Source organism: Oryzias latipes, chromosome 19 (genome assembly GCF_053564925.1).
Source record: "Oryzias latipes strain Hd-rR chromosome 19, Olatipes_Hd-rR_3.1".
NCBI lineage: Eukaryota > Metazoa > Chordata > Actinopteri > Beloniformes > Adrianichthyidae > Oryzias > Oryzias latipes.
In genome coordinates, this window is record NC_136255.1 from 4,403,245 (window position 1) to 4,423,942 (window position 20,698).

Genomic DNA, 20,698 nt, shown 5'->3' on the forward strand with positions numbered 1-20,698 from the left:
AATAAAAGCAAAGCTACTTTGGAAAATATTGATTCTGAAATGTGAGATTCTGAAAAAAAACAGAATTATAATAATATGCAACATGATTAAAATGAATATTTTAAAATGCTGTTTTAAAATAATGAACAGGTTTTTAAAGCAAAATGAAATATATTTAATAATATGACTAATTTAAAATCTGTGTGCAGGTTTTTCACAATTTCATGATCTTTTTATATATTTGAGAAATTTATTGATTTGGTATGTAACCACTGCTAGTTTCTGCTCTGCGTTGTTATTTTGTGAACCCTAATGGCATGCAACTCAACTGCCAGATATAAAATACAGTGATGAAAGTCAGGTAAGGAAAAAATCCCTGAACTTTTCTTTGAGCGATATGGCGGGCACAGAGCGAAATTTTGGAAAAATACGTGGTCTTAGATGCATTCTGGTGCATTCTGGCAGCTAGTTATTCACTTCTTTATCAAGAAACTAAGACTAATTGGAGCATCATGATTTGTCATTCAAACCATGTATATATGGAGAGTCAAACCCCTAGTTTGACTCTCCATTAAGGACTTGCTGGTCCTAAAAAAGAATTTGGAAAATTGCTCAAAGTAACACAATCCTACAATCTACGCTTTTCCTTAAAGCTACAAAACATACAATTGCTAAAATATAGTAACATCAAAGCCCCAAATGGCAAAAAGAACACCAGTAACTATGATATTCTATGAAAATACCTCAGTTATTTATACATTATTTCTGCTTTAGAAATGACTGATGTACAACATCCACTTGCACTGTTTTCTCAAACTATAATTACATCAAAATATGGGATCTGCTTTAAACTTTAATTCTATAACATAATACATCAATTCTTTAACACCAATACTAAGTAATCTGGGAAATATCAAAACAAACATACAAACTAAGCTAAACATTGTAAACATTATTTTTTAAGGGAGTGCGGGTCCAAACCATCAAATACTTATAATTAATGTCAACTATACTGAACTAAATCATGGTAATTAGGAAATACAAATAAATTAGATAGAGAAATTTATTCAAAATAAAAACTGAAACTCAAAACTAAAATTGAAATTATTTCAAAATGTGGTTTTGAGATTATTTTACACAAAAAAGTATTTGACCTACACTACCTTAAAAATCTTTTTTTTCCAGCCAAGACCACTTCAATTTGTTTTTTATCGTCTTCTCACAACTGAGGTCGTGACCACGCTCAATAATGACGATGCCTGCCATTATTTTAACACAAATTTGATCGCAAACTCTTCAGATGTGTTTGTGAAAATTTAGCGTGGGTCCGCCAGTTTTGGTCTCTAGGGAAGCGAGTCACGCTGACCACGTGGTGCAGACAGAGCCAATCAGACCCGTCGACGCATCCGAAAGCAACTAAAACGTCCCGTCATTGGTCAATTAGGCCGGGAAGACGAGAGATGGCCACGACCATAGAGGAAGCGATCTGCGGAGAAATATAGAAAATAAAGCTAAAATTAGCTGATTTCAGACCATTTTTTAATCCAGAAAGCGATTTGTCCGTAGAGATCAGGTCTTTATTTCCCGGAAAGTACGTTCGGTTTGCTCAAAAACCCGGATTTCCGGGAATTCCCGGAAGACTTTCATCACTGAAAATAAAAAAATAAAATGTGTGATTATTCAATACTTTGTGAACCCGTTACATGTAGTTGCACAAGCTCCTATTTATTTATTTAGTTATGAACAGTTTGGGACTCCATAGCAGACCACCACTGACATCTATGAGACCAGATGCAGGAAACGAGCCTCCCCCATCCTGAAAGACCCCACCCACCCCTCACCCACTCTGTTCCCCCTGCTCCCCTCAGGGAGGAGCTGCAGAGCATAAAGAGCAGGAACACCAGATGAGGAATAGTTTCTTCCCAGAAGCAGTCAGATGCTGAACTCTGGAAGATCACTGGAACCCCCCCCCCCCCCCCCCCCCCCCCCCCCCCCCCCCCCCCAGTGCAGTACTGTCATATCCTCTGTGCAATTCTCTATAGAAATCATATTTCACATTCACATGTCTCTTCCTGTCTGTCACTAAACGGCTGGCCCGGGACCAGAGACACAAGTTTCCTTTCATCTCTGTGGTGAAATGACAAAGAATCCTGAATCCTAACAGATCAGGGACCAGTTCCATGGAATAACCAACAAAGACCTGATGGAGAACTTCAGAGCAGGTCTTCCTCGGCACATCCTGAGACTTGGACTATCAGGAAAAGAGGACAGCTTCTACCGCTGGGATGGAACAACTTCTGAAGGGACTGGATGGACAGCTGACTTTAGATTTTATCCTCTCTTTATTTGAATCCATCACAGACTGGATGAACATTTATTTTTCTATTCATGAAAAGCAGTAAAGTTGATTTTCTTTATAGCAATAGTTTTAATACAGACTTCATATAAACTGATGATATATTCATACAATAAATCTACAGAATGAAACAATAAAACCTTTATTAACTTTTTGTGATTTTACACATTTAGACATTTGATGGAACTATGAGAAACAACAACACATTTATACACACAAACACATAGTGGGGCAGTTTAATACATGAAGTAAGAAATGTACAACATTATTTAAAATGTACGCACATACACATAATTTAACTGGGATTAGGGGTGGGGGGTGAGGTTTCACTAGGGTTGGGGTTAGGATTAGCGCCAGGTGGGGGGTAGGGTTTGGTGGAGGTTAGGTTAGGGTTAAAATGAGGGTCAGGTGACGGCGTCAGTCAATGCAGATTTGAGCAGATCTTTGACACCCCCTACTACAGGGGTCACCGTCGGGTCAATCTTGGTCAGGGACCCCATTCTTCAGCTCCACCTGGAAAATGGTGAGGACACCATCAGACCTACTTCCTGTTCTTCAGACTTTGATGAAGACACTAAACCACCTCCAGGAATCTAATAATGACCAACTGATGGGTCGTGGTGGGACTTTTCAGCGATGACTAATGGTCATAATTTAAAATAGGCCACACCTCCTGATGGCCTACCTGATTGTTTGTTCTCTCTTCCATTGACGTTTTAGGAAAACAACAATGCTGTAACTCACCTGCACCCTGGAGCTCTTTTTGATGACATGGGCGTTGGTCAAAATGTGGCCATCGTACGACACCACAAACCCGGATCCACTGCTGAACGGCACCCCCCTCCTGGAAGCTCCCATCCTAAACAGAGACAGAGGGGACAGCTGATTTAAAGGACATATATCTCAGGCTATACGTATATGATAATATATTACTTTTTTCTGAATATCTTACTGGGTTGCCATCCTATTGTAGGAATGGAATCGGAGCTGCTGACTGACGCCGCCATGTTCTCTGGCCTCACTGACTGAAGCTTGAGGCACTTCTGTTTTTATTCAAATACAAACCACGTGGGCCAGTTTACAAGTTTTTATAAACGGCACCCCCCTCCTGGAAAACACCATCCTGCAGACAAATAGATCCATGAACGTCTTTGTTTTCCTGGTCTGAGCTGGAATCTGCATCCAAACTGTACGGCTGCATAGCTCTAATATTTCTGGCTGTTTTTGTTGCTAGGGGAAGGGGGCGAGGTGGCTCCATGCTAATGGCCCCGCCCACAGCTCAGAGGTGAATTTCTAATGAAGTCCTGCTGCTCTGCAGAAACTATGTCCTAGAAAAAGACAGGTTTAGTGATTTTAGCTAAATAATAGTGAAGAGACCACTGGAAACTCTGAAAATGAATGAAAAGATGATCAGAGTGGGACTTTAAACCTTTGATAAAATCCACTACAGGATATTTAATGTCATTTTTAATGAGAAAGATTTCTACATGATGATCAGTTTTTGTTCTCAATAATGTCAGTTTAAGAGGAAAAAATATTCAGAAAAAAGGCAAATCTTTAGAAAACATGGACCACGTTCTACACAATGGAGTTTGAAGGAAAGTTTGGATCCTGGTTATTAGATAGAGGTCTCAGAAATGTGTGGATGAAATATAATATCAATGGTTAAACAGGGTTAGTGACTAAACCAACAAGAAGCATCCAGAAATTATTTTTTCCCAAACACAGGTGTGCACACAGGATTTGTTAGCTGTCCCATGAACTCTGGACCACAGAACAAATCTTGAAAGTTGAGTTTTTTCAGAAAAAAAAAAAACAACACTTATGGGGAAAAAAAGTAAAAATCTATTTATTTAAAGGACAAAATGATGAGAATCTTTGTCCTGATAGCAGCAGAAGCCAGCCAGCCTTCAGCTCAGTGAACAGAGACTCAGACACTTTCAGAACAGCTCTATGTGAACCACAGCGCCCCCCCCCCGCGCGATTAACGAAAATCCACGAATTGTTGACGCTGTTTTAAAACTCCCAGAGCCTCTGCAGAATCAGAACCTTTTTCTGTTGTTTGGGTTCATTTCCAGAAGCTGGAGATGATGAAGGGCGTTTGGATGGAATCTTAAACGCGTAAAAAATACTTGGGGGATTAATGTACTGTTAGACCCCTAAAAAATAGTGCAGTATTTGTTCACTAAAGTGATATCTCTCAATTAAATGTGTTGAATATTTATATTTCTATAATCCATTTTGCGTATCTTACTGCCTTACCAACCTGTAAGACTGGAGAGCAACAAAGTCGACAGACGATGACTCTGGTCCTTCTGCCATTTTGATGCTGGCTAACGTCTCCATACCGCCTCACAGACTCAAACGCCACCTGCTGGTGGAAAGGTGTAACTTCACCTGTAAGGCACTTAAACATTAGGGAAAACATTTGGTTGAATGCTATAAAGAATTCAACTAAATGCTTTCCTGTTTTTATTTATTACAGCTGAGGAAACTAATGAGAGCTCAAAGGCCACTTTAACATGTTTTACTTTTACAACAGGGATTATGAATCTTCCGACACACCAGATATATATTTGAATTAAGCCATTTTAAAATAAAAAAAAGCATTTCTGGTATTGACGTATATTTTCAGTCATGCTACAGAAACGCTTCCATTCCTACCAGTTCCAGCAGAGAAAGGGTTGTCCAGTGTCCAGCAGAGGGCGCTTGGTGCTTCGCTAGGATCACTTTCATGGTTCAGGGTTGGTTCGCCATCTTGTTTCTTCCGCTCATGGATCTCAGAAAAGAATCCGCTTTATTCGGCCCAACCTTCATGGCCCATCAGACAAACATAAAATACACTCAAATAAGCTAAATAAAACATCAGGCAGTCAGTACGAATAAATAAAAATAAGGTCGCCTTGTTTTTAATTTTATTTTTTAAACAGAACTATTTCAAGTTACGCATCACGTAATGGCGGTTGGATGTCCGCGCGAGGCCTACATTAACGCGCCAAAACATCTACAACTTGACAACTAAATCATAAAACAACATAAATTCACTGCCTTAGTCTGCTATTTCACGACATTTACTAATAAAACATTGTTAAATATGAAATTTATGCAAATAAAATATATTTTTAACACACTCACCAAGTCCCGTTGAGTACATGAAAATAGTATTTTTTACTTCAGGCAAAACCCAACTTCACCACCGAGTAAAATGAACAAAAACCAAACTTTTATCGATCTCTGATCATCTCATCTTCTCCCTCGTTTGATAAACTGCATAATAGCCGCTCTGCTAACGTACAGGAAAGCTCTCACATCTGCAACAACCTGATTGGCTGTTGTTGGTCACGTGGATCGCGTCACCCAGAGACTGCAAAACTTTTCAAAATAAAAGAGAACAAATATGAAATAACATTTTGAACAATTTCCCATTTATGTTTTTATTGTATTTTAATATATTTTTCTTTTTTGGATTATTTATTTTTAAGGGTATTTTAACCTGGGTTACATTTAGAAGGAATTGTTTTCTCTTCAAAAATTAAGTAAAATGAAATTAAAAATAGAAAATTAATTTCATGCTTTGGTTGAGACATTGAATGGAACTTTATTTATCTCTCAGGGAGAAATTTACCCATCAAGGAAGCCCAAAGAAAAATAAAGTGATAGTACAATTGCAAATCACCAGATATCAGATCAAACAAATCAGTAAATAGGTACATTTATATATGTGCACATTTTTGATGACCTGATAATACAGAGTTGTGCAGTCTGATAGCAGTGGGAATGACAGACCTGCAGTAGTGCTCGTTTCTACACTGTGGGTGTCTTATTCCACCCACCCATCCATCCATCCATCCATCCATCCATCCATCCATCCATCCATCCATCCATCCATCCATGCTGGACCGCTCTGCACAAGGCGGCCACAGTGCGTGCATGCGAGAAATCCTGGTGGCCCTGCACAGTAAGAAGGAAGAAGCTGGAGGTCTGGGCGTGCGCGGAGAGTCTACGGTGCATCAGCTCACACTGCAGTCGTTGGTTTGATGATGAGGACTAACAAGAACTTAGTTTTCCTCATTGATTAAAGCTGTGATCGCGGTTGAACCAGCGTCTCCTACAGATTTTTAAACCGCCTTTATAGTTAGGATGATAAACAGCTCTAAATAAAGTGATTCTGGCTCCTCCCACCACAGAGACTGCAGGATCTGTCAGACTCACCTGTCCATTTCCTCATCCTTGGATGAAAGGCTGATGTTGGCGTCTGACTAAAAGAGTCAAGAAAACACTTATTGAATTGTAAAAGAATAAAACAAAAAAAGACCCTTTAAGACGAGGCAAGCATATTTCATGAACACACAAAGGCAATTGCTTTACATAAAACATTAAAAGAAACATTCAACAGAAGTGTGATTTAAATGAGATTGAAAGAACATCAACATGGGGCGACAGTGGCTCAGGCGGTTGAGCGGGTCATCCAATGATCAAAGGGTCAGCGGTTCAATTCCCGCTCCCACCAGTGAAATGTTGTTGTGTCCTTGGGCAAGACACTTCACCCTCCTTGACTCCAGTGTGGCTCCACTAGTATGTGAATGTGCATGAATGATCCCAGTGATGGTCAGAGGGGCCGTAGGCACAATCTGGCAGCCAGACCTCTGTCAGTCTGCCCCAGGGGCAGCTGTGGCTACAACAGTAGCTTACCACCACCAAGTATGAATGAGGAGTGAATGAATAATGGACACAATGTAAGTGCTTTGAGCATCTGGAAAAGTGCAGAAAAATCCAATCCATTATTATTGTTAAAAAGAACAGAATTTAGATCAAGCATAAACTCCACGGGTCATTTCTGTTGGCTCCGATGTAAAGTTACCAAAGGACACAAAATATTTTCTGTTTTCCAAGCATGAACCAGTAAAGTACTGGCCCATTGAGACCCACCACGATTTCCAGACATTTGAGTAATAAAACATGCTCAACTGTAACAAATGCAGCAATGAGATCCAATAAAACCAGCACTGACACATTTCCACTGTCCATGTTCAAATGTATATATTAGTCATTGGGAGCAGGCAGCTTGTGGCCCACTCGGCGTATTTTCTACGTGACAAATAAGCTCTTTTTCAAGCAACATTTTGTCGTCTGCTCCGGATTCCCAACAATTTGACTAAAGAAATATTCCAAAATGCAAATTTGTTCTAAATTTTCTTTATATGTGTCCTCCAAAATGCTACAAGATTATGTTAAAAACAGCAGTGGATCTTTAGATTCTATCTAGATCAATTCTATCTTTCAGTAGATGGTAGGACAGGCTGAAACTTGTTCTAGTCCAACATCCCCACCTCCTGTACAGCTAAATCAAGACATCGTGCATTTGACATGAACTTTCTGGCCATTTTAAAATAAATCTTTCTGCTATGAATTTGTTTTTTTCAAAAATATGCCCCACTTTTCAGAGAGTTTTCTCATTTCTGCTTGTTTTTCATTGTCTAAATGTCTCTCTGCATTTGTTTCTGTGTTATGTCGACATTTAAACGTCCCTAGAAGTGCAGCCGCCGATCCCATCAAGCCTCGCCGTACTCATGTTTCCATCTTGGTTCCCTACCACAGCCCGCTCCTGCAAAAGAGTTCCAGCTTTGGTGAACGCTCAAACCCACCAGGGGGAGTCTGCTTGTTACCTGGCAGCGCAGCAGGGGCATGGGGGAGTGGTCCGCCTCCTCCTGAAAGCCCACGCCGACATCACCAGATGACTTGTCCTGTCCTCTGTATGCAGGTGAAGCTGCTACCTGCCGCTGACAGGTGCTGTCTGCTGTTTTTGTAGCAAAGGTGTAATTCCCTCAGCTGTAGACAGGGGGCACATGGACATGGTTGACCTGCTGGTGTCTAAGGGCGCAGAGGTGAACAGGACACACACGGCGTCCACACACAAACAGCTGTAAATGCACCGTCTCTCCTCCAGGGTCACGGCCAAATTGTGTCCATCCTGGTGAAGGTCTGTAACCGGGAGGTTCTGGACAACCATGGCATCTCCCCTGTGTTTGTGGCGGCGCAGTACGGACAGAGGGAAAGCCTGGAGGCTCTCATTTATGCTGGGGATCAGCTGTTTCTGTCTTTGCATTATTGTGTTTTCAAACCTGGAGGAAAACTCCAGATGGCATTTAGACATCAGCTAAACTCATCCGTTCCTGATCCTCTCCCTGCATTTTCCTTTTTTTCTCTTTTCCTGGTGCAGATGTCAACAGCCCAGCCGCTGATCTAGCCACCCCCCTCCGTATTGGCTCACAGGAAGGTCACATGGCATGCGTCGACCTTCTGTTAGACCTTGAGGCAGATCTCAACCAGGCCTGCAGAAACGAATGGCCTCAGCTTCCCATCCATGCAGCGGCTGAATTCGGACGTACGGGGTACGGAGCCCTGACCCGTCTCCCGCCGGGACAGGTGTGCATCCATGAGGTTTCACTGCAGAGGGCTCCCTGTCCAATAATCCAGCCTGGATGTCTTTCAGGGAGTGTGTGGGTCTGCTGGTGGCTGCAGGAGCTGAAGACTGGATCCAGGTCTTTGTCTCTGACAGCTCACAGCTGCTGCAGCTCATCCTCCAGCATCAATGCTTTCTACGAAACGAGTCTCCAACCGCAGAGGGCTCTGGAAGGAGAACGCTGACGCTGCAGGAGCTGAGGCGCATGCTGAGTGTGGCTGGAAGCTGCAGCGGTTCTGCCTGCCTTTGGCTTCCGGTGCTCCTGAGTTCAGGGCTGGAGCCGTCCTTCCTGCTTCAACCTCACTTGTAAGCAGCAGGAGCAGCAGGAGAAGCTTTTCAGCGTGGTCAGGTTTTGTTCAGTTGTGCTCAGAATACTTGAATATGTGTATATTTGACCAAATCTGTCTTCATACATGGAGGGTCTGAGCTGCACCTCAGTGTGCAGAAACTTAACAGAACCGCTCGATACTTAGAATTCATCTAGTTCTGGAGAACTGGATGGACTGCGGGACCCTTAACCTGGAGAAGGATGGCGGGTGCGGAGTTGTGTACTTCGTCTTGGCCTGATAGGGAAACTTAGAGCCACTTGCATGAACGGGACGTATTCAAAACAGTCTTGCAGTAACAGCAGCAAAGTTACAGTCACATCACCGTAAAACACCATGTATGAAGAAATCCCCAAAGGTTCATGTTTGCAGAAACAAATCACATCATGCTGTAAACACAATGCTTTAGATAGAATAGTAATGCCCCCCACCTTCCAAGAAATTAGAGTAAAACAGTATCTGGGATTTACTTTTTGAGACAACGGGTAAAAATGATCTTGTGTGCCTGATCCAACCTGTACAGGATTCCCTGGAAATGTCACCATAAGCCATGTCCGTGGCCTGGAACCAGTTTTCCTGAGTGGATGGTTTTCTCTTTTATACCTTCCAACGCCCAGCTGATACAAATCCAATTAGGTTAAAGAATGGAGACTAAGGTGAAAACAAGACTAATGCAAATAGGGGATTTGTGTTAAACCACTGTCTGAAGAGAAGACCTTTGTGAGAATTGAAACTGTCCCAGACAACAAAAACGCTACATCTTCTCTGACATTTTCTTGTTGAATGTCTGTATTATTGATGAAACAGTGAACCTGCTGAGTTGGCGGTTGACCTTTTGACCTTTTTCCTTCATGGTTCACTCTTCTTGGTCTGACTTGCTTTGCTCCGTTATCCATCTTTGAAAAGCCGCTCAATATTTCCAGGACTGCCCTGCCATTGATCAGTACTGTGTTAATGGTAATAGAAGCCGTTTTGCCAATTTGTGTTTTGGCATCTTGTACATTGGTATGAATAGCAACCATGTTTGAAAGGGCCTATACCATGCTATTCTTAAGCCTTTCGCTCCTTGTGGGTGCCGCCCATTTCATGACGCCAACTGTGTCTGCGTCTCGTCTACGTTAACAGACAACATCCGAACTTTTGCAAAGATGGATGTGCATGTGACATGAGAGCGTTTAGCCGATTATTGCTACCTGAAAGTGGGCCTGTGTGTGTAAGTCTGGGGGCGGTGCTGGCAGCCCTTCCTGGAAGGGGCTCTTCCTCACTTTGTGACATCACAATGTGAGGACCCACTCGCTTTCGTGGATTAGGAGGGGCTGGTGCTCAGAGAACAGGGTTTTAGAGGAATACTCAGAAATGCGTGAATGGATCAAAATACCACTTTGGGGTTCATATTGAGAAATCAACATAATAACACACTTAAAGCTAAAACAAAGTTGCTTTTGCATGATGAAGGTCATTTAAAAGTCAGAATATATCATGCATCTTGCAAAGCTTAGACTCAGAGTTTTGCTAATTGTGCCTGAACTGCAAATTGTGTTTTAGGTTTGGACCAAAGAACGATGTTTTTAGGAAAAGAATTAAAGCTGTTGATAATCTGGTTTACAGAATGGCACTTAGAGTTTTTCCAATTGGGAGCCTGAAACTTTTTTCTTCAATGATTTGTGATATTTACTGGATTCCAGGAATAACATGAAATCCTCTCCATCTTTTCTCACCTTTGTCATAGTAGGAATAACACGTCAATGTTCATCTTGACCCCATAGGATAGCACAAGGGATCATAGCTCTCTTTTAGTTGTCTGTCAGTCTGACTTCATATGTGCTGTTCTAGCAGAAAACAGGAAGTGCTTCTCACAATCTTTAGTCATCTAAACATCAAAATACTCTTCAAAATTAAATATAATCACTCCTTCACCTCCATAAATGTGGTATAAAGTGTAGAAAACACAAATATTCAAATATAAAAAGTTAAAGAAAAAATAGGTAAAAACGTCTTTCAGTATGAATACAGGCCCTCCCCCGGTTCAAGTCCCGGCTGGGGGACCTGAAAAACAACATCAATGGGGGATCTTTCTGTCTGGAGTTTGCATGTTCTCCCCATGCATGCGTGGGTTTTCTCCGGGATCTCCGGCTTCCTCCCACCGTCCAAAAACATGCTTCATAGGTTAATTGGCAACTCTAAATTGTCCATAGGTGTGAGAATGAATAGGTGTGTGATTGTGGACATTCTACCCTGCGACAGACTGGCGACCTGTCCAGGGTGTCCCCTGCCTTCCCCCACATGTGGCCGGGATAGGCTCCAGCAGCCCCGTGACCCTGAAAGGGACTAAACGGAATACAAAAAGGAATGAATGAATATGAATACGGCAGAGTTTGTTGATGCGTTCCTCCATTTTGCTGTGCTGCTGTGTCACGTACAGTTCTGCAGGCTGCAGCCAGGGGCTTCTGTCATCTGTGGATACAGTTATTTATTTATCCAGCAGAGGGCGCTCTGCAGTATGTGACAGCACAAACCCATCCGTGTCGTTCCTGCTTTCAGGGAAGTGGAGGTTGATTCCTATTTAGCATCATTTGAACGCATCGCTGGTACTTTGAAGTGGCCCCATGAGATGTGGCCTTTGTTGCTCCACTGTAAGATGAGTGGAAAGGTCCAAGAGGTTGTAGCGTGGCTCCCTGAGGATTCACTCAGTTATGATATGGTTAAAATGTCTGTTTTACAGGCATATGAACTCGTGCCTGAAGCCTATCGCCAAAGGTTGGAGGAGGAGGAGTCCAAAAGAAGTTTACCCGAGAGGCTTGTGGTCTATCTGAATGAGCAGAAAGTTAACTCTGTGACATCAGCAGCGGTGCTGGTTGATGAATACGTGTTGAGTCATAAAACATCCTTCCCTGTGCCAAACAACCACCTGAGAGCCGCTTCTGTACCTCAGCCGACTCACACTGAACTCCATGCATCCAGAGAGACACCCGACTGTTTTTATTGTCATAAAACTGGACATGTCATCGCTGACTGCACTCTCTTATGAATCTGAAAATGCTCAACAGAGTCCTTCCAGTCCAAAAGGGGTTGGAGTCATCTTAAAGTCAGGTGAAGGTAAGAAACACCCAGCCACCTGCTTTAAACCTTTTGCTTTTGAAGGTCTTATCTCCCTGAGCAGAAACCGCATTTTGAGGGTTCCCAGACTGTGATTTTAGCAAATGCACCACCGTTTTCTGTTTCATCCTTCTGTGGATATAACTGTATGCTTCGTGGTATTGGCATGGAGATTTCTCCTCTCCCAGTTCACCTTGTCCACCTGAAGTCTTAGTTAATTACAGGTATTCTACAGGCAGTTTGTCTGGACCCGCCCATAAAAGGTGTAACGCTTTTGCTGGGAAATGATGTGGCTGGCAAAAACTGTCTGACAGTTTTTCCATGCCTGTTATTTCAGGAGTCTAGACATAAAATAACATTGCTGCAGAGAAAAAACAGTTCAGGAAGCTGACTGTCTGAGTGAACATGACAGGTTTTCTCATAAACAGGTGACAAGGAGAAAGGACCACACGTCTGTTTTGGAGCGCTCCAGGAAGTCCAAGCTACCTATACGTCTGCAGAACCCGGGGCGTGCAGGTCGGATAGCAGCCGACCCTTCTCACCCTGGACATGGATTACGCAGGCTAAGGTCCATCAGGACCAGAACCTCCAGACATAAGAACAGTTTCTTTCACTCTAAGGTCAGACTCATGAACACCTTTTAACTCCTCCCCCCTTAAACTTTTCACATAAATGTTCAGTCACCAGTCCACTACCCGCACCTTCTCCATCCTCAGTTTGCACTGTTTGCATTTCTTTTTTCGTTCCGTGGAAGTACAGGAAACAATTTACCGGCCGTACAAAGGACTTTTCTGACAACTTTGGCAAAATTTGATATACAACAAGATCTAAGGAAACGACATGGTGAGACGACATAGCTAACGACACTAGCAACAGTTGCTAAGGATTTTCCTGACGACAGGGAAACGACGTAGCAAACGACACTAGCAACGGTTGCTAAGGATTTTCCTGACGACAGGGAAACGACGTAGCAAACGACACTAGCAACGGTTGCTAAGGATTTTCCTAACGACACAGGGAAACGACGTAGCAAACGACACTAGCAACAGTTGCTAAGGATTTTCCTGATGCCGTAGTGAGATGACATGGGGTAAGGACAAAGACAAAGACAAATGCAAAGTTTTAAGCATAAAGCAAGCATATACATCACAAAGTAAAAACAAAGTAATAATCAAAGAAGCATGGGCATGCAGAAGATATTGCTTAGTAGTACATAGACATGAACCAATGTTCAATGAACTGGTTCAATAGACATAAACAATGGGCCCAAAACATAGACAGTGGACGCAAAAACACGATCAGTAGACATAGACAATGGACCAAAGACATAACAGTGGACGCAAAAACCCATTTTGATATTTTTGGCACAAACGGAACCTCATACACTAAGACTATTTCTACTTTGTTTGAAGGAAATCCAGCTGCAACCACTGACGTTGCTTCTAACTGCCCTCATGCTGTCTCTTCTTGAACTGTTTATGATTGTAGGATTGTTCTGTTTTGTCTTGGTATGTGTTATGAATGCCTTGAGTTAATTGTTCTGCAGAGCAAGAACCTCCTGAAAACCACTTTTAAACTGAGTCAGGTCTGTTTTTCAATGCCAGGACTTGCCGGCTTGGTTGGTGGTTGTTGCTGCAGTTGTTGCCCTTGCTGGGGCAGCTGGAGTTTAACATTGCAGCCTCCCGGCTGTGAATTGGACCCCTTGCTGTCCCGGTCTGGATGGGCACTGCGGCGATGCTCGTACGGCTGAGCTGCCTCTTGGTATGAAAAGATTCCCAGAGACTGTTGTCTCACAGCAGAGCCAAGCCTTCCTGTCCTTCTAGAAGTTCTGTTGGTGATGGACCTTCCCCAGCAATAGTTTTTACTTCATTACCAACAGTTGTGTCATTGGGTCTGTCTGATGGAGATGAAGTTCTTCTGAAGCTCCTTCCACATCTTCCAGATTCATGGAAACCTTTGAGTTTTGTTCCTCTTCTTGAAGCTGGATCTCAATGTCAGTTGATTTCTTTTAACTAGTGTTCTTTCCACAGGCGGCAGTAGTCTTTTTTTTAACATCCATTGGAGATGACTCTCAGAGGACAGATTAAGAACAAGAGCTGTTTGCAAACTCTGCAGCAATTGTGAAGCCACACGGGAGCTGTCCAGTGCTGAAAATCAATCCAAAGCCTGCAGTGATCTTTGGTAGAGATGCAGAGCTCTATACATGTGTTGGAAAGGAAACTGCCTTTAAGATCTTTTCCTGAATCTCACTCACCATTTTTACAGCTGAATATTCAGACAGCAGAAACATTCTTCTATGTTTTCAGAGGTCAATAATTATTAATATTTACTCAAATTAGTTTAGCTTCCAGCTCAGTTTCCAAAGACCTGATCCTGGATTTCTCACAAACAAACTTGTCTCTAGTCTGAGTTGCTCCAATGTACAGTGGTTCTTTTCTGTCTCACAGTTCTGCTGCTCCCCACATGTCTGCTGTGCAGTGTGTCTTCTGATTTGTCTCTTGTGTGTTCGGTTTCTGGGTCTTTCTTTGTCTCTCAGGCCCTGACCCCTTTGGTTCTACTGGGGTCAGTTGCATCTGTGTTTAGTTCTTTCATGTGTTCTCATTCTTTAAAGAGCTGTCTTTTGTGTTCTTGTGTTTTTCAACGGGAACTTCTAGACGTGGACGACCGGCGCTTAAAGAAAGTTCCTCTGTGGTTCACACAAACCCTCAAACTAGAAAATAGAGTCGTGGATGTTTGCATCTTCTGCAGCAGACAGGTTGTCTGTCTCTATTTAATCAGCTAATGTCAGCAAAGCCGTGCAGATGTCGCTGAAATATGTCATCTCTCTGAGTGGAACACAGCAGAGCGGGTATCCAGGAACATGAGTCAGTTCAGGGATCAGCCAATGAACGTTTAGAACCACCCACTTTCAGTGATTGACAGACAGACTCATTCTGCTGAAAAAGCTCATCAAGAAATAAATAATTCATTCTGAAAAACAGCAATGTGAAATAAAAGCAAAGCTACTTTGGAAAATATTGATTCTGAAATGTGAGATTCCGAAAAAATGAAAATGAAAATAAAGGCTGCAGCGATCCTCTACACCCAAACGTGTCTCTGAGCTCCTTATTTTACATATGAAACTCCGCTTTACCGACACCGAACCCCAGAAAGACTGCTACACGGAAAATAATCTGATTTTGAGTCGCCAAAAGGTTCAGAATCTCTTTGTTTTAAACCTATAATAATCCGGAAATAAAGCTTTACAAAAGGCTCCACATATTTTATCTTCAAGCTAGATTCCGATAAACGGACAACTTCGGTGTTTTCTCCTTAATCTACAACTTTTCTTCTCGTAAATTTAGGAGATAAAAACTCGTAAATTTACTTTTTTTTTTTGGTGGGTCTAAAACTCTGTCGTATTTAACAACCCCTCACAAACAAATTAAAAGAAAAAAAACATTAGAAAGTTAATTTCTTCTTGCTTTGTTTTAATAATAGAATGGAACTTTATTTATCTCAGGGAGAAATGTAGCCATCAGCAGCCTAAAAGAAAAAAAAGTGATAGCACGATTGCAAATCACTAGATATTGGATCAAACTAACAAATCAGTAAATAGGTACATCTACACATTTACATATTTTTTAAGACCTGGTAACACAGAGTTGTGCAGTCTGATAGCAGTGGGAATGTGAGACCTGCAGCTCGTTTCTACACTGTGTGTGTCCAAATGTCACTGCAGGAACTTCTCAGTCATTTTGCAGTCGCCTGCAGTGGGTGAGAGCTGCTGTCTGTGATGGACAGCAGCTTGATCAACATCTTTCTCTTACCCACCTCCTCCACAGAGTCCAGCTAGCAGCCCAGGACAGAGCTGGACCTCCTGACCAGCTCATTCAGTCTCTTGTCCCGGTCGTGCTGCTTGGTCCCAGCAGACAACAGCATAAAGAAAGGCAGAGGCTACCAGAGAGCCAGAAAAGGTTCTGAGCAGAGGTCTGCACACTCCAAAGGACCTCAGTCTCCTTAGAAGATGGAGGAGACTTTGGCCCTTCCTTTACAGGTCATCTGTGTTGAGGGACCAATCCAGTTTGTTGTACACCTCCTTGAAACTGTCGACCATGTCAATGTCACTTCCTGGATGTTCTCCGGGAAGTGGGCCACCGTTCTTGGTCTTCTGGGGTCAACCACCATCTCTTTGGTCTTGCTGGTGTTTGAGCACAAGTCATTGCTCTCACACAAGCTCACAAAGTTCCTGATGGTTGACCGTTCCTCCACAGCACCTCCTTCAGACTCACAGTACTTCTGGAGATGACAACTGGTGGTTTTTTACATGAAGTTCAAAGTGTAGATAGGGACGAAGAGAACAGAGCACAGTTCCCTGGGGGGGGGTCCTCTTTGCTCCACTCGTTACCAAAAATCCATTTCATGTGTGTGTGTGTGTGTGTTGGAGCATACTTTTTGCGGGGTAAAGGGTGTGTCTTCTAAAGGGTGCAATCAGAACTGGAGGGTGGAGCACTGAGAAGACATCTGCTGCTTGCTGGCAGTGATGTCCAAGCAACCCCCCCCCCCCACCACCACCACCAAGGGTCCTACATGTCTAAGTTCAATTAAAACCGAGAGGGGAGGAGCCTGTTACCACACGGCAACCATGGGAGGCGGACCATTACCAGGTAGCTCCTCCCCACAAGGTGCATCGCAGGCTGACCCCCTCCCCCCCATCACCCTGATAAGTGATTATATGAGGAAGGGGGCAAGTCTGGGACAGCAGGTAGACTGGTGAAAAAACTGTCCCCCAGCCCCCCTTAGAACTGGGCCAAGGTCTCCCCAGCCCATGGGCCCCATAACCCAAAGCGCAGTGCCCCCATGCCCCGCCACCCCAGCCCACACAAAGAGAGAGGAGAAAAGAAAGCGCCGATCCCCGGAGCAAACCCAGGCCCCGCCCCGAGCACCGCCCCTGGGAAAACCCTGGTTAGGCCTCGACGGGACCGAGGCAGTGCAACAATAGGGTTGACTCTCCCCAGGGCAGCCCCCCTCCCCCCAATAAAAGCCAACCCCCACCTGCACAGGCAAAAAGACTCACCCCCAACTTCAGTGATGGCATCTGTCTGGATATTCCATCTCAGAGTTCTGTAGTTCCATCTTTTCTTGGACTAAGATGCTGTGACTGCAGCCTCTTAGTCCAACAGCTGATCTGTGTTTCCTGCCGGGAGTGGTGGCGCGCGCCTGTAATCTGCGCTCATGGAGGCTGAGGCTGGAGGATGGTTAGAGCTCAGGAGCTCTGAGCTGCAGTGGACTGTGCTGATCGGGTGTCTGCACTGAGCTCGGTACCGATATGGTCTTTCGGGGGGAGCCCGGGGAGACCAGGTCATCTAAGGACGGGTGAACCGGCCCAGGCCGGAAACGGAGCAGGTCAAAGCCCGCGTGCCGCTCAGCAGTGAGATCACACCTGAGAGTAGACGCTGTAGCACAGCCTGAAGAAACATCCAGACCCAGCCTTTTGATCTACTCTGTACTCTTCATCAGAATATTCTGACAAGAACTCCCACAGTTGTTGATCCAGCAGCTTCTGGAAACTTTAACGAGTTTTCTGTTTTTAGTGAAAAACATTGTTTCTTGTTGCTCCTACACCGCCCCCTGCTGGACTGTAGAGGGAATAACAAACAAAACAAACAGCTGTTTTCTCACTAAATGATGAAGAACAGCTCCTGTCCACTGTACCTGCTTGGTGGCGTTGTCATGGCGAGACACGTGAGCTGTGCTGAACAACTTTTCTGCTTTGATGATACCCGATGCTCCCTTTTTTAATAAACATATCTTCTTTGTTCTTGTGCTGTTTTCACTTTATTTATGGTCAACTTTGATCATTTCTTTATTTTTTTAAGTTTCAGAGTTTCAACATCTTCACATTTTCAGCCATTTCTTCAACAAATGTACCTCTGCATTTTCTTCTGGAACATCTGGAGGGCTGATGCAGAGACAACAACCTCTGCATCAACGTGAAGAAGACCAAAGAGATGATCGTGGACTTCAGGAAGGACAGACACCCCCCTCCACCCCATTCACATTGGAGGGGCCGTGGTGGAAGTAGTCTCCAGCTTCAGGTATCTGGGCGTGCACATCTCCAACAACCATACCTGGAGCACCAACACTTCCTGTCTGGCCAAAAAAGCAAATCAGCACCTCTATTTCCTGATGAGGCTCAGGTGAGCTGGGATGAGAATCACAGTCTTGACCTCCTTCTACAGGTGTGTGGTGGAGAGCGTCCTGTCCTTCTACAGGTGTGTGGTGGAGAGCGTCCTGTCCTTCTACAGATGTGAGGTGGAGAGCGTCCTGTCCTGCTACAGGTGTGAGGTGGAGAAGGTCCTGTCCTTCTACAGGTGTGAGGTGGAGAGCGTCCTGTCCTTCTACAGGTGTGTGGTGGAGAGCGTCCTGTCCTTCTACAGGTGTGTGGTGGAGAGCGTCCTGTCCTTCTACAGGTGTGTGGTGGAGAGCGTCCTGTCCTTCTACAGGTGTGTTGGAGAGCGTCCTGTCCTTCTACAGGTGTGAGGTGGAGAGCGTCCTGTCCTCCTCCATCACTGTGTGGCACAGCAGCTGCTCTGCGGCAGAGAAAAAAGCTCTGCAACGAGTGACTAAAGCTGCAGCCTGCAGACCACCACTGACATCTATGAGACCAGATGAAGGAAACGAGCCTCCCCCATCCTGAAAGACCCCACCCACCCCTCACCCACTCTGTTCCCTCCTGCTCCCCTCAGGCAGGAGGCTGCAGAGCATAAAGAGCAGGACCACCAGATGAGGAAGAGTTTCTCCCCAGAAGCAGTCAGACGCTGAACTCTGGAAGATCACTGGAAACCCCCCCCCCCGTGCAGTACTGTCATATATCCTCCTCTGTGCAATCCTCTATAGAAATCATCATATTTCACATTGACATGTCTCTTCCTGTCTGTCACTAAACGGCTGGCCCGGGACCAGAGATACAAGTTTTCTTTCATCTCTGTGGTGAAATGACAACAAAGAATCCTGAATCCTAACAGATCAGGGACCAGTTCCATGGAATAACCAACAAAGACCTGATGGAGAACTTCAGAGCAGGTCTTCCTCGGCACATCCTGAGACTTGGACTATCAGGAAAAGAGGACAGCTTCTACCGCTGGGATGGAACAACTTCTGAAGGGACTGGATAAACAGGTGACTTTAGATTTTATCATCTCTTTGGCTCCGTTGGTCGGGGGGTCGGATCCGGTGCCTGGTCGGGGCGGGCTGGGGCGCTGCGTGGTCCTCTGGGCTTGGGTGTGGGGGTGCGTGGTGGGGGGGTGGGGTGGTGGTCTGGCTTGGCTTGGGGGGGTGGTCCCTTTGCCTGTGCTGAGGGGGGTTGGCGGGTGGCCCTGCTCGGGGGGGGGGGGGCTAGCGGCGCTGGATGGGCTGCCCATCTGCACCTGGGGCTGGGGTCGGCCCTTACCTGGCTCTGGGACGGGACGGGACAACCCTCTCGGGATCCCCGGTCGCTCTGGGTGTCATCCGCTTCGGCTGCGGGGTCTGGGGTGGGGTGGGGGGCTTGTCGGCCCTGTCCTGTGGGGGGGCGTTCTGGGGGGGGAGGGGGGGCCCACTATTCGTACGGGGCGGGGGGGCTGACGGGTCGGGGTCTCCGCTGAGGCAATCGGTGGTTGCCCCGGCCGGTTGGCTGCCTCGGTCCCGTCAAGGCCTGACCAGAGCTCTTCTAGGGCCGGCGTTTGGGGGTGGGGGCCTGGGCGTGCTCCGGGGGGGTGGGGGGGGGGGGGCGGTGCTTTCTGGCTCCTCTCTCTCTGTGTGGGGTGGGTGGTGCCGGGCCTGGGGTGTCGGCGCCTCCGGGGGTGGGGCCCCTGGGCTGGGTGGGCCTGGCCCCTTTGCTGGGGGGGGAGGGCTGGGGGACGGCTGTTTGACCACCGGGGGGCAGTCTACCAGCTGTCCCCAACTTACCTCCTTCCTCATATAACCTCATATTAGGGTGAGGGGGTGGGGGGTTTAGCCTGCGATGCGCCTTGGGGGGGAGCTACTTGGCAGTGGCCCCCCTCCTATGGTTGCCGAATGGAGTGGGCTCCCCTTCTTTCGGTTTTATTTGCACCTTAGACATGTAGGGTCCTTGGTAGGGGGGGTGCTTGGACATCACTGCCAGCAAGCAGCAGATGTCCTCCTAGCACCCTACCCGCCAATTTTAACCGCACCCTAGACATTTAGGGCCCCTTGGTGGGGAGGGTGAGGGGACATCACTGTGAGTAATCAGGAGATGTCCCCTTAGTGCCCTACTCGCCAATTTTAACTGCACCCCCCTTAGTACACACACCCCTCCCCCTTCAATATATACATTCCAACATAAACACACACACATGCACACACGCACCCTCTCAAACACACATACACGCACACACATTTTGCAAGGAAGGTGGGACCTGGGTCCATCTGTCCCCTACCCCTTCCCTGTTGGGGGGTGCGGGCCCCTTGGCAACGGCGGCCGTGTCCCCTGGGTGC

The 20,698-nt window shown here is 45.3% G+C and overlaps 1 protein-coding gene and 1 long non-coding RNA gene across 8 annotated transcripts in view; one reads left to right on the top strand and one right to left on the bottom strand.

The window, feature by feature from the left end:
• Positions 1–358: 358 nt before the first annotated feature.
• Positions 359–20,698, top strand: part of LOC144988034 (uncharacterized) — a 29,482-nt gene continuing 9,142 nt past the window's right edge. The window contains exon 1 of the long non-coding RNA XR_013651758.1: positions 359–430. This is a non-coding gene — a long non-coding RNA (uncharacterized LOC144988034). The remainder of the gene's footprint in view (positions 431–20,698) is intronic.
• LOC144988029 (serine protease HTRA1-like) lies at positions 2,462–5,657 on the bottom strand. Of its 7 annotated transcripts, none has more exons than XR_013651725.1 (6): positions 5,471–5,657; positions 5,000–5,146; positions 4,602–4,706; positions 3,288–3,378; positions 3,080–3,194; positions 2,462–2,848 (listed from the first exon to the last, which is right to left on the bottom strand). XR_013651725.1 is itself a non-coding variant. In XM_078938110.1 (5 exons), exons 3-5 carry the CDS (start codon positions 4,679–4,681, stop codon positions 2,813–2,815), a joined length of 231 nt encoding a protein of 76 aa, XP_078794236.1. In that variant the 5' UTR covers positions 4,682–4,706; positions 5,000–5,146; positions 5,471–5,651; the 3' UTR covers positions 2,462–2,812. The 7 variants fall into 7 exon arrangements, 2 of the variants coding, with proteins under 2 accessions (XP_078794236.1, XP_078794235.1); XR_013651724.1 differs by having other exon boundaries at positions 3,288–3,458; positions 5,471–5,654; XR_013651722.1 differs by having other exon boundaries at positions 3,288–3,458; positions 4,598–4,709; positions 5,471–5,649.

Bases quoted from the DNA above. Each gene is read 5' to 3' on its own strand.
- LOC144988029 (XM_078938110.1), bottom strand. From the start codon at position 4,681: ATGGAGACGTTAGCCAGCATCAAAATGGCAGAAGGACCAGAGTCATCG. The intron at 3,195-4,601 runs GTTGGTAAGGCA...GTCTCTGTTTAG, and splicing joins GTTGCTCTCCAGTCTTACAG to GATGGGAGCTTCCAGGAGGG. The intron at 2,849-3,079 runs GTGAGTTACAGC...ACCATTTTCCAG, and splicing joins AAAAGAGCTCCAGGGTGCAG to GTGGAGCTGAAGAATGGGGT.